General features: G+C 34.4%; 1 protein-coding gene across 1 annotated transcript in view; it reads left to right on the top strand.

Moving 5' to 3' along the window:
• The window catches only part of LOC141346872 (fatty-acid amide hydrolase 1-like), a 29089-nt gene extending 15474 nt beyond the window's left edge, over positions 1-13615 (top strand). Inside the window, exons 9-15 of the mRNA XM_073851832.1 lie at positions 1267-1364; positions 1465-1564; positions 5301-5344; positions 6121-6160; positions 7669-7777; positions 10208-10353; positions 12954-13615. Coding sequence (XP_073707933.1) covers positions 1267-1364; positions 1465-1564; positions 5301-5344; positions 6121-6160; positions 7669-7777; positions 10208-10353; positions 12954-13088 — 672 coding nt within the window. The 3' untranslated portion in view covers positions 13089-13615. The remainder of the gene's footprint in view (positions 1-1266; positions 1365-1464; positions 1565-5300; positions 5345-6120; positions 6161-7668; positions 7778-10207; positions 10354-12953) is intronic.
• The last annotated feature ends 690 nt before the right edge of the window (positions 13616-14305 follow it).

Below are 14305 nucleotides of genomic sequence, written 5' to 3'. Positions count from 1 at the left end.
GCAAAGAAGGTCAATCACCCTTTACATTAAAAAAAGGTAAATCAGCGATGCAGGGCGATTTTGAAGTTGAATTGAGTACGTATTTGCATCGCAATACTAGTGTATTGTCTTTAAATATAATTTAATTTTATATAAATATAAAGAAAATGATCGATCGTTTTGCAAGAAAAGACACTTATTCCACAGCTGGGATCGTTTAGAGCCCTTTGAAGTTGAATTAAAACTGCCTCCAATCTGTTGAGCATCATTGAAGTTTACTATATGAGGAAAAATCCTGGAATGTTTTCCTCAAAAAAATTTTATTTCTTTGCGACTGAAGAAAGAAAGACCTTTTTTGGATGACATGGGTGTGAGTAAATCATCAGGAAATTTTTATTCTGTAAGCCAATGACAGCTTGTTGGTGCACTAAGAAAGAAAATGCACTTTTTAAACCGTTAACACACAACAATGGTTATGAATCGGTTGTGAATGTCCAAATTGCTTTAAAGGGGTCATCGGATGCCCATTTTCCACAAGTTCATATGATTTTTTAGGGTCTTAATGAAAAGTCTCTAATATACTTTGGTTAAAAATTCTCAATAGTAGTGTAAAAAAAACACCCTTTTACCTTGTCAAAATCAGCTCTGCAAAATATCAGCTCATTTTATCGCATTGGCCCTTTAAATGCAAAAAATGAGGGATTACGAGCTGTAATGTTTACTGTAACCGCGTTTAGCTGCATTTAACGGCAAGCACATCGTTTGCAAAGATGCATTTATACTCTTATACCCTTATACTCACTTCTGCTGTGGCTGAAGCTGCATTACGAATGATTCACACATATGTAGATTGGGATCGGCGCTTTCCTTTTAAAAATGAAAGTAACGTTGTCCTGTGACTCTTAAGCGGCTCAGATGTTGGGAGTAAACAATGGCGATCGTATTCGGACTGTTTCAGTTCGGTGAGGGCGGGTCTAAGGTAAGACGCTCATGTCAAATCAACTGTGTTTCGTCACAACGACAAGAAGCTGAGAATGACCATATTTTAAAAAGGGGATATTACCTTTTAAGATTAAAAAAATTCCACCGGGTGGATTTTTATCATTGTAGGGTGGTTGTGTACACAAACTGCCAACACACATTAATTTTCAAACAACTTGTAAAAGTGAGTTTTGCATCTGATGAACCCTTTAAAGACCATGCATCTGAAGGTAAATGGCTGTGTCAACACACAAATGTGATAAAGACTTGAGAAGCTGATATTCTAACAAGGCGTTTACATTTTAGCTGGTTCCATTCCAACCCCTGCGGCTCTACCATACCATGCATGAGTTGACTTTGAGAGGGGTCTTCAGTGATGGAGGTCGTACCTTCCTCAGTAATATGTACGTCTGTTATCAGCACATTCAGATTTCCATTAAAGGCACTATAGTCACCTCTAATGCATAGTAACCACATGCTTGTTGTATATTGTGTGCTTTTCAGGAAGGGAGACCCCGTTGACCCGTGTCTCTGCGGTCAGACCACTAAGCTTGCCACTCCAGGCTTCATTAAGAAGTTGATTTCTGCTGTTCTCAGGCCTTTTGTGAGTGCTTCTCATTTGTATCCAATTAAGCAATCAGTTGTCTTGAATAGCGGATATTTAACTTAATCCAAAGTTCTAACATGAAACTCTAGATGGCACAGTCTGATAGGTTTAATGGCGTAGCTGATTAGTTCTCTTCTGTATCAGCAGCCAATGAGCTTGCTGCTTAACATTCAAATGCTTGGATAGTGCTTGCCATAGCAGTGCATCACTTCAGAAACCCTTCACCTTCCCCAGCTCCACCTGTATAGATCTGCTACATAGTGATTCATGTATGCTATATGGGGATATTTCATATATGTGACCCTGGACCACAAAACCAGTCATAAGGTTAAATTTTACAAAACTGAGATATATACATCATATGAAAGCTCAATAAATAAGCTTTCTATTGATGTATAGTTTGTTAGGATAGGACAATATTTGGCCGAGATACATCTATTTGAAAATCTGAAATCTAAGGGTGCAAAAAATCAAAATACTGAGAAAATCACCTTTAAAGTTGTCCAAATTAAGTTCTTAGCAATGCATATTACTAATCAAAAATTACATTTTGATAGGTTTACAGTAGGAATTTTACAAAAAATCTTCATGGAACATGATCTTTACTTAATTTCCTAATGATTTTTGACATAATTTTGACCCATACAATGTATTTTTGGCTATTGCTACAAACATACCCCAGCGACTTAAGACTGGTTTTGTGGTCCAGGGTCACATATGTGGTGCGATCTGGGAAAAGCCATCGGATGTCGCATTGGGTTTTTCAGGAAATTCGATAAATAGGTTGAATGTCAATTTTTTTTGTCAAAATCCGGTTTTCGTTAAATTATTATTCTATAACATCTTGTCTATCATCTCTGAAAATACCTTGGCAGAATTCACTTGTTTAGTTCAGAAATATAGCAATTACGTTAAGAATGTGCTGCAAAGGTGCTTTCTCTAAACACCACAAAAAAACAGTTAACCTATAAACCATGTAACATATTTAATAATGGTGTATCAATGCACATTCCCCGCAAGTCCTGTGTAAACTATGGTATGCAAAGTTTTTTATTTATTTATTTTTTAGGGCTGCAACAACTATATTATTTATTTTGTATATTATTATTTACTATGTATTTTATTCTGTTTTATCTTATGTCACTGCGTTTTATCTGTGTTTCTATATTATTATCTATACCTACACTGTAAACAAAATCTGTAGAAATTACAGTATTACTGGCAGCTGGTTGCCAGTAACTTACTGTAGATTTTAATTTATGCTATTTACTGGCAACAGTTTGTTCAAAGTTAATTGAACATTAAACATTAACAAGTCTTTATCTTTACAGAATAAAACTAAAATAACAGCCTCATGCAAAGCATTCTGGGAACCAAAATCTGAAGGAAAAAAACAGAAAAAGGTTGATGAAGGTTTCTGGTTCCCAGAATGCTTTGCAGTAGGTTGTTATTTTATAGTTTTATTCTGTAAAGACAAAGACTTGTTAATGTTTAATGTTCATTTAACTTTGAACAAACTGTTGCCAGTAAATAACATAAATTAAAAATCTACAGTAAGTTACTGGCAACCAGCTGCAGAACTACAGCAAATTTTTTACAGTGTATGTTTTTATTATGTTCATGGAGTCGTACAGCACTTTGGTACACACTGTGTTTAAGGTGCTTAACAAATAAATTTTGATTTGATTTGATTTGATTTGATTTGAATTGAACTAATCGGTAAAACCGATTATTATCGATAATGAAAATTATCGACAACGATTCTCATTATCGATTAATCGGGTGCGCCCACAGTGCACGTACAACTTCAGAGGGTCATGTCAAATTACAGCACTGAATGACGCATTTCTATGGACAAAATGTATCTAAAAATAGTGGAGGAAACAGAATGAGATGCGGCAGGAGAGATGCGGCATGAGAATTCTTTATTTTAAACTTTAGGCTAATAGCGTAAAAAGCAACCTGTGAGGCGCTTTGACAGATTCGTTTGCATCCTCAGCGTGAAAACGTTCAGTTTACGGTCATATCCTTATCTGTAAATGTCACAAATTCACAAAAGCATTTCCATTTTTGCATAAAAGTCCATCCTGACAGTCTGTGTTAAGTTTAAATCTTTACTGAATGAGCGTGTCAGACAGGGAGACAATTAATACTCAGCGCAAAAACATTAATTGTGCTGAAATATGTTGTTGAACGTTAAATTTAGGTTTAAAAGAAAACATGTAGTGCACATATTTATGAAGAGTAGGAACTGTAAAGGGATAACATTGTGTAATTATCTGATATATAAATATCAGACGCTTCATAGCCGCCTTTTATATAAAGAAATGACAGTAAATGTGACTGAGCAAAGTGAATGCGTGTTCCTGCAGAACATTCATCTCACCTGTTGGTTAACTCTGAGTTTGTTTTTATTCGTCTTTATTATTTGTATTAGACTATGCTCATCAATGTAGAGATTTAATCTTTGTTCACTTAACAATTTTAATAAAACAAATTTATGTAAGGTGTTTAACAAATTATATAAGGATTGTGCCGCTGCTGCTCCAGACTAACAGTATTGGTGATTACCAAAATCATTTTTTAGCTTTCTGTATTGGTTAGTCCTCCAATATGCAATATGTTTTTAGTAACAGATTGCTATTTCTAATGCTATAATTATAGCGGTTATCTATGAAAAAAATAGTCAAGCACTGTATAGTGTTTTTCTTCAGCTATTTTTTTTCTCTTTATTACGACCGGTGGTCTAATAAATTAAGCACTGTTTTCATAACATTCAGTTGGCACATTTGTTTGAAGCACATTGGGCAGGATGTGGAATATTATGATTTTTGTCAATTAAAAAAAGGGATTTAAGCAAATAAATCGATTAATCAAAAAAACAATCAACTAACTAATCAATTATCAAAATATTCGCTAGTTGCAGCCCTATTAATTTTTTAATATCGTGAGATGGCGGAGCACAAGAAAACGACGCAGTGTGAAGTAGCTGCTCACTTAAACGATCCTTCTCGTCTCAGTCTGCTTCGTCTTGATGTCAGTGCCCTAAATGATGTTATAATGGATTATTTCCCATCCAGAGATGAAGGATCGGATGATTAAATTACTAAAGAGGAATCCAGTGACAGTTTGTTATATGAAAAGGTCCGCGAACATTTGCGTCGCGCTCGCTTTCCTAAATGAAAATTTCAAGGTACACTTTTCTTGCTGTCTAAAGTGATCTAAAGAGAGACTATGCCTATGATAAACAACAGAAAACTCTCCTCTTCAGGGAAACGTTAAGTCTGTTTGTGTAATGATGCTCCTGACAGACAGCTCTCGTTAAACCCGTTAATTAAAAATGAAACCCGTCTCACTTTAAACCCGTTTTTCTTAAAATTCCATTCCTGAAATAATCATAGCTATCAGCCAAATTAAGATAGCCATAACTTTTGTTATGTTCAAACTATGGCAAGGGCTTGAACCCAGCTTTCATATGGTACCTGGGTTTTTCTAGATCGCATCACATATATATCATATGTGCAGCAGCAGTATTTCTTACATGCTCAGAACATCATGTTGTGGATGTATTGACAGTACAAAGTCTTGGTGCTTGCTCTGCCACAGCATTAGAGTACCAGATCTTTTTGGCCAAGACCAAACACATTAACATTGTCATGTACATTACCATGCCAATACCTCAAGAGAGTTGTCATGACAGAAATATGTTTTACTTAATGTTTCTACTCTTCAGTATCCACGGATTTCTGCATTCATAGATGGAAGTCTCGGAGTTGGGTCAGTTATAAAGATGCACATTTTATTCGTTTTTCCTAATGAACATAATTATGTTGATCAGTTTTCTAGAGTTGGTTACAATTACATTTTTACAATTACAAAATTGGAATACACTACCGCTCACAGTTTGGGATCAGTACGATTTTATTATTTATTTTTTTTTTACTACTTTTATTCAGCAAGGGTGCATTAAATTGGTAAAGCAACAAACACTTTTACAAAATAGTGTTATCCCAAAAATATATAGCATCGCAACTGTTTTGAACACTGATAATCAGAAATGTTTCTTGAGCAGCAGATTAGCATTTTAGAATGATTTCTGAAGGATCATGTGAATGATGCTGGAAAAGCAGCTTTGAATCACAGGAATAAATTATATAATATATGATCAGACATCAAAAAAAGAGTTATTTTAAATTATAATACAATTTAATAAATTATTACTATTGTTGCTGTATTTTTGATCAAATAAAATGCAGCGTTGGTGAGCAGAATAGATACATTTCAAAACATGGAAAAATCTTACCAATCCCAAACTTTTTAATGAAAGAATTGTTTACTTTTAAAATTAATTGTTTAGTGTTTAAAATCTCAAAAAGGACTTTTCTTCTTCTGTTAAACATTTTTCCCATACAGCAAATAAAAACACTGCAATCTATTTTAACAGTTTTAGAAGTGTTCTGTTGGCTTTGTGGTGCAGAATTGAAATTAATTTTTGGGTAAACTGTTTCTTTAATAGCATAAATTATTTAACTTTTTTTTTTTTACTTTTTAAGGTCTGTGGAAGAATTATGGAAACTACATGACAATATTGAGGTAGTCTTTTATCATATTCATTTAATTTTTATTAGGTGTTTTTTCAACAGCTTGCATCAACGCCACTGAAACGGTAATGATTCTCAACTTTTTCAAGGGTACAAGAGGCACAAAATGCATAACATTTACAGACCTGGTTTTCATTGATAATTTGGAGCTGGGGGGGCTGTGAGAGACCTTTAATATTTAAAGGTGTAATAGGTAATTGTCTTCAGAAACATTTTTTGTTATGCTGGTTGAAAGTCTCATTACATCCAGATAGCAATCATTAAGTTAAGTGGTCTAAATGTATTTATATGTATGTACAGTGGGTACGGAAAGTATTCAGACCCCCTTAAATGTTTCACTCTTTGTTGTATTGCAGCCATTTGCTGAAATCATTTAAGTTCATTTTTTTTCCTCATTAATGTACACACAGCACCCCATATTGACAGAGAAACACAGAATTGTTGACATTTTTGCAGATTTATTAAAAAAGAAAAACTGAAATATCACATCCTAAGTCCTAAGTATTCAGACCCTTTGCTCAGTATTTAGTAGAAGCACCCTTTTGATCTAAGTACTGGGGTCTGAAAATTTAGGACCATGTGATATTTCAGTTTTTCTTTTTTTAATAAATCTGCAAAAATGTCAACAATTCTGTGTTTTTCTGTCAGGAAAAAAATTAACTTAAATGATTTCAGTAAATGGCTGCAATATAACAAAGAGTGAAACATTTAAGGGGGTCTGAATACTTTCCGTACCCACTGTATATATTCTGTGGAAGGCATAAACCATGAAAATTCACCTTCAAGCCACTTTTTGTTCTTCTATGCCACCCCTGTAGTACAAATACATGTTGTTAATACTGATTTAATTTGATTGGTAACTTATTCTTATTCTACTTGTTCTTTTAATTAGATTTTTTTTAGTTTGACATATATACTTATATATACAAAGATATATACTTTTAATAAAGTTGCCAAAAATGCCATTACAAAGGTAAAAAGACAAAATTCCCCTGTAAATCACTTTAAGGAGTCAAATATCACCTCGTAATGGGAAGGCACAAAATCAGATTTTTGATTATTTATTAAAATGTGCATAGAGTAAGTAAGTAAGTAAGCATAGAGCCCTGCTTTGTGCCTTTAATGGTCATGGTTGTAGTACATTAAACCAATTAAATCATTGCTGTAAAAAAAAATGTCAAAGCCATCCTGACGAAAACCAACGTGGTGTCTTCACATAGGCATATTTTTGAGCAACCTGTAGTTGTTGCACAAATCTCATCTCATCAGGTTTTGCACAACTTGTACTAACACATCTCACACTTTCCTCAACTTTTAAATTTGACATTTTTTCAGCCAAATTGACCACATTCTTCCCCTCCTGTGTCTGTAAAAAGTTTATGATATTGAGTGTCCTTGTTCCGGTATATTATCGTGACAGTTGAGCAATAAGTAAATAAGACTCTCAATAAGATTCTGATATGATTAAAAAGGTTTTCTGTTTTTTTTTTTAACCTGCAGCAATACATCCAGGAGGTGATAGCAGAGTGGAGGAGACTGAATGTGGACGTTTTGTTGTGTCCGATGCTTGGACCAGCCTACAATTTCTGTTACTGCGGGAGCATCGGCAGTACTGTTTTATCTCACATTTACATTATTATTGTGCCTGTAAACACACCGTACACCTGACACCTAATTTTTTTTAGCTTTTAATTTCCTCATCATTACTATTTACAGTTACGTCTCCTGTCAATTACTACATCTTGTTTACACAAAAAATTTTATTTACTGAACAAAATTAGTCAAGATGTAGATAGGTTTACTTCTTCATGGAAACAGATTTGGAGAAACCTTACATCACTTGCTCAGCAATGGATCCTTTGCAGTGAATAGGTGCCGTCAGACAGACAGCTGATAAAAACATTACAATCCACACCACTCCAGTCCATTAACATCTTGTGAAGTGAAAAGCTGCAGGATTGTGAGAAAATAAAACACACGTTTTTTATTAAGACATTTCAACATAAAAGCATTAATTCTGGCTAAAATATGAGTCCATCATCTATAATACTGCTTTCTTCAGTGAAAAAGTCATGGATGGATTTTGATTTGAGTAAATAGCATAGGATCGATTTTTATTTTTTAACTGGGGGGTTATTGGTTAGTATGGATTATGGACTCGTATTTCTGGAGAAAGCAATGTTGTGTATATAGTTGACTTGTATTTTAGCTGGAAGCAATATTTGAAGATGAAAACATCTTAATGATGGATTTGTTTCTTACAAACATGCAGCTTTTTTCTTTACAAGAAGTTGGACTGGAAGTGGTGTGGATTATTGTGATGTTTTTATCAGCTTTTTGGACTCTCATTCTGACGGCACCCATTCACTGCAGGATCCACTGGTGAGCGGGTATAGTAATATTTTAATGTTAATTTCTTCACTTTGTCTAGTTTTTTCAAGAGTGCGAACCACCTACAGCTTCTTCCATACTTTATTGGTTTTTACGCACCTGGACTTACAAATTGCCTTCGTCTGAGCGCAACAATATTTCCTTGCCTTCAATATAAATTTCTCCAAATCTGTTCTGTAACAAGCTTATCTATACAGCGAGGGAAAAAAAATGTTTGATCTCCTGCTGATTTTGTACATTTGCCCACTAACAAAGAAATGATCAGTCTGTAGTTTTAATGGTAGGTTTATTTGTACAGAGAGTTCAGGTGCTCTTGTGGGCAGCTCGCCGACATTCAGCGTTGTTGCGCTCCGGGCGTCCCGTGTTCGAATCCCGACTCGAGGACCTTTCCCGATTCCGCCCCCTATCTCTCTCTCACTGCTAAAATTACCCTACCATTAAAATTATAGACTGGTCATTTCTTTGTCCAGTATAAAATCAGCAGGGGATTAAATAGTTTTTTCCCTCACTGTATCTTGGATGCCCTGAAGTTGAGTATATTATGAGCAATTTTGGGTGAACTATTCCTTTAATTATTAATCTGTATTATTACTAGTGGTGGGCCGTTATCGGCGTTAACGTGCTGCGTTAACGTGAGACTCTTACGGGCGATAAAAAAAATATCGCCGTTAATCTATTCTCAAAGTTGGGTTGGGAGCTGGGTCTAAACTACGCAAGATATGATGACTTTCACCTTGATATTTTAGCGCGGATGACGTATACCTAGTCGAATTGCACTGTAGGGGGCGAGAACGAGTCTTCAACTTCTGTGAAATTACCACATCAAATGAGACGTGCAAAGTCTGCAATGGATGCAGTTATGAAGCCGCTTCAGGGCAGGTGCGTGCGTTGCTAGACCCTTTTTACTGGGGCACGCGCCCCAGTGAAAATCTGCTGTGCCCCAGTAAAATCTCAAGTTTGAGTTATAATTTACTTTGATAATCCCGAAATAAAGACATTAAACTATATGCAACAACTGAATTGACGCTTCTAAAAGCAACGCAGTTTAATCGAAGACTATGCACGCAGATAGGCTATTCTTTCCCGTGCGCGTCTGTGTATTTAACGGCAACGCGTACGTCGTGCAGCCTTTTGCGCAGAAGTACTTGGTTACACAAGTTTGTATAGGTACTTATGTTGTAAATGCAATTGTCAAGCAGTTTGTGATGCATTTTGGAAACAGGAGATGAGCGCCTGGTCTAATGCGCCACCTGGCCCGTTCTCGAAGACTTACTTTTAGTCATTATTTGGGTAGCACGCATATTCTGAATGCCTTCACCAGAATTCAAATTAGCCATTTTAATCTAGATTAATCTAGATTAATTCCAAGATTTAATCTAGATTAAAAAAATTAATCTATGCCCACCCCTAATTATTACATTTTTACTCTACAGTTTTATTTTACTACTAAAGCTGATTTGTTTTGCCCACATGCCAATTTTATACCTCCTGTCAATGATTTACTTATAGCGGGTCAAAAACTGAGCAAACTACAGTTTGTAGGTTTCTGCAGTTTAATGTTACTTATTAACTCAACAATAATAATTTTAGCATTACCTAAGGCCAGTAACAGTCACCTAGATGCAGTAAACTTTCTCCACTCCTGAAGGTGCTCTGAGTTACACCGCCCTGTACAACCTGCTGAACTTTCCTGCCGGGGTGGTGAGCGTGTCTACAGTGACGGAGGAGGACGAGGCTCAGCTCAGTCACTACAAGGGTGCCCATGGGGACGCGTGGGACAAACTCTTCGTTAAGGTGCGTTTTCACAGTGCAAGAGTACTGAAGTTGCATTAAACTTGCATGAAAAGCATATGCTGTTTTTGTCAACCTTGAAATAAACTTGAATGAACTCTGTCTGAGATGAATGCCTGACTACCACAAGGTGGCAGCATGGTCACGATTACAAAGAAGAAACTACACATTTTACAAGTGAACATATTGAACATAATATACATATACAATTGCATTGATATATGTAAATAAACAGACGTTAAGCAAAGCACATACCAGACAAAACTGATGCAAAGTACCAATAAAATTACAAATATTCTGAGAAAGAAAAGAAAAAGAAAGCAAATGTAAGTAGCGGTCTCTTCATTCCTCTTCAAGCAAATCAAGTTCTCTTATTATTCCGATAAGTTTCTGGGCCTTTTTACTTTTCATATATTCAAATGATGGAAAGTAATTATAAAAAAAGTCTCTTTTAAAAACAGAAAAATAAGGTTTCTGACTTTAGAACTCTTGATACGTTTGCATTTGTGAAGAATCAACATTATATAAATTTATAAAATCATTCAACAGTATTCCGAACATAATGTGTTTTTTTGTCTCCAATAAGACATATTTTCTCAGAAAATTTTGGAATACACATGGCAGCTTGACAGAAAGTACAAACATTTTCTTTCAAATTAAACTGGTGTCTTAAAAACATAAAGACATATGCTTTATCATACTAGAAGCTTTATGATTTGATTAAATATAATGGTCTTATATAGGTTTACTACTTTTTTTCTCAAGTTATGTGATGCTGTGTATTTTTGGGTCATTTTAATCTAAGGGGACTGATTTTCCTATGCTTATTTTTAAAATTATTTCCACAGTAATAAATATAGGATGACAGTTTTTTTTTTTTTTTTTGTTAATATTCTGATAGTTTTACTTATAGTTTTTATGTGTTGTTATAAATAACTCGTTATAACATGGAAAAAAAATGTTTCCAAGCTTGTTTTGTTTCATCTCCATAACATTTTATAGTCTTTGAAGGTTTAATTCTCAGTGTAGAGCTAAAATTGACATGACGCAATTCTAAGAAAAAAAAATCTAAATTGTGAAATACAAACTTGCAATAGTAAGAAAAAAAGTCAGAATGGCGAGATACAAAGTCGTAATTGCCAGAAAAAGAGTCAGAATTACGAGTTCATATCTTGCCATTCTAAATTTATTTCTCACAATTCTGATTTTATATCTAGCAATTTTGACTATAACTCGCAATTGTGCATTTATATCACAGTTTTGGAGAAAAAAGTCAGAATTGCAAGTTTATATGATGCAATTCTGAAAAAAATCTAAATTGTGAAATACAAACTTGCAATAGTAAGAAAAAAAGTCAGAATGGCGAGATACAAAGTGGCAATTGCGAGAAAAAAGTCAGAACTGTTAGATATAAAATCACAATTGTGAGAAATTAACTTGCAATTCTGACTTTTTTTCTCGCAATTTTGACTTTGTATCTCACAATTCAGACTTTTTTTCTCAGAACTGTGAGATATAAAATCACAATTGTGAGAAATAAACTTGCAATTCTGACTTTTTTCTCGCAATATTGACTTTGTATATCACCATTCAACTTTTTTTCTCAGAACTGTGAGATATAAATGCACAATTGCGAGTTATAAAGTCACAATTGTGAGAAATAAAGTCAGAATTGCAAGATATAAACTCGCCATTCTGACTTTTTTTTTCTTACTATTGCAAGTTTGTATTTTACAATTTAGTTTTTTTTTTCAATTGTGCTTTTATATCACACAGTTCGGAAAAAAAAGTCAGAATTGCAAGTTTACATGACGCAATTCTAAGAAAAAAAAATCTAAATTGTGAAATACAAACTTGCAATAGTAAGAAAAAAGTCAGAATGGCGAGATACAAAGTCGCAATTACGAGAAAAAAAGTCAGAATTGCTAGATATAAAGTCAGGACTGTGAGATATAAAATCACAATTGTGAGAAATTAACTTGCAATTGTGAATTTTTTTTCTCGCAATTCACTTTTTTTTTCTCAGAACTGTGAGATATAAATGCACAAATGCGAGTTATAAAGTCACAATTGTGACAAATAAAGTCAGAATTGCAAGATATGAACTCGCCATTCTGACTTTTTTTCTTACTATTGCAAATTTGTATTTCACAATTTAGATTTGTTTTTCAATTGTGCTTTTATATCACACAGTTTGGAAAAAAAAGACAGAATTCCGACTTTATATGACGCAATTCTGAGGAAAAAAAAGGATTGCGAGATATAAACTTGCAATTGCGAGAAAAAAGTCGTGAGTAATTGTGAGATAAAAGGTCGCAATTTTTATTTATTTTCATTTGTATTTTTATTCAGTGGCGTTAACGGGCTTCCATACAAACGTCCTCACTAATATAATCAAATATCATGACATGCATTTTGTGTGTCATCACTTGTTTAAAAGTCTTGTAAATTGTTCAGATCATGTTTCTATATCAGTTTAGGGTTTTGCACAGGTTTCTGTGATGGTTATATTTAGGGGTAGGCCATAGAAAATATCATTAGCCTAATATAAAAACAACTGAGGTCTATAAGATATCTTCTAATATAGTGAAACGTGTTTTCAGGCGGTGAAGGGTGGCGTTGGTCTCCCTGTGGCAGTGCAGTGTGTGTCTCTGCCGTGGCAAGATGAAATGTGCCTGCGCTTTATGAGAGAGGTGGAGCAGCTCACAGCCAAGAACAAACTCACCAAGAAACATTAATGACTGAAAATCTGCTCTGTATGTTTGTGGGCTGCTAACGGTTCAGTCCCAGGTGAATTACAAGCAGGCCTGCACTAATTCTGTGAACCGTAGAAACATCCAGAGATGTTCTAGAGTTCTAGATAATTTACAAATCATGTTTGTTCATTAAAAGTTTTAGTTGATATGATTATGATTTTTTTTTAGATAAGAACAAGACTCTGAACTCTGCATGATGCATTTTTACCATTGTACATTTAATTGTAATTTAAATCTGATTGTTGTGTTAACGTTTTGGAAGACAGAATGGTACTGTAATGTTGATTTGCTATATTTGTCTAATTTCAGATTAATATTCATATGTTTGTCAACTGAGAAGAATTTATGTGAAATCAGGCTTTATTTTTGTGATAACATTTGGTGGAGATAGTGCTGCTGAAATTGCACACCTTTAATAACTAGCAAATACCTCTCAATCATTCTTCACAATGTTTAATGAAACATGAATATTTGCACTCACTATAGAAGCAATGCAGCTTCAAGTCTGAATGAGGATTCTGTATCATTTTGTATAATTTAGTGCCATGCAAATTCATTAAACTAAAAATGAATCAGAGCTGTGTGTCACAGGTTCACTGGAAAGCCATCGTCCTTGCTTGGCTGTCTTTTACGAGATGAGCGGCACTCATTTCTGTGCCCTGAATGATGACTTCGGTTGGAAAGGCTTTAACTGGACTTAATGACACATGACGCCATCAGCTCCGATGTAATGTAAATATTTGTCTGTTCTGGGTTTTGCGCACATTTTACATTCTTCATTTACATAAGTCATCAAGGATGAAAACTCGTTAGAGACGCTTTGATTTCTTCTCGTTTTATTGTTCTCTTTCCTGTTCACTTTTGAAATGGATCCTAACACTAATTTTAGCATGCAAAGTAAGGTTTTTTTGAATGAATAAGAAAAAGTTACACTAACAAACGACAATTAATATCCTGATGAACTCTGAAAAAATGCATCACCAAATCAGCGTACTACTGGCATAAGACTGCTGTACTGCTGATGCTAAAAATTCAGCTTTGCATCAAAGGAATAAATTACATTTTAAAATATATTACATTAGAAAACCGTTATTTTCAATTGTAATAATATTTCACAATATTATGTTCTTTCTGTGTTTTTGAACTGAAAAACCTGCCCTTTGTTTCCAATCAAACAAACACTTACAGTTGAGGTCAAA

The sequence above is a fragment of the Garra rufa genome, chromosome 12 (genome assembly GCF_049309525.1).
Source record: "Garra rufa chromosome 12, GarRuf1.0, whole genome shotgun sequence".
In the NCBI taxonomy this organism is placed as follows: Eukaryota; Metazoa; Chordata; class Actinopteri; order Cypriniformes; family Cyprinidae; genus Garra; species Garra rufa.
The sequence above is the reverse complement of the archived record's forward strand: the minus strand, read 5'-3'. Positions and strand labels throughout refer to the sequence as shown.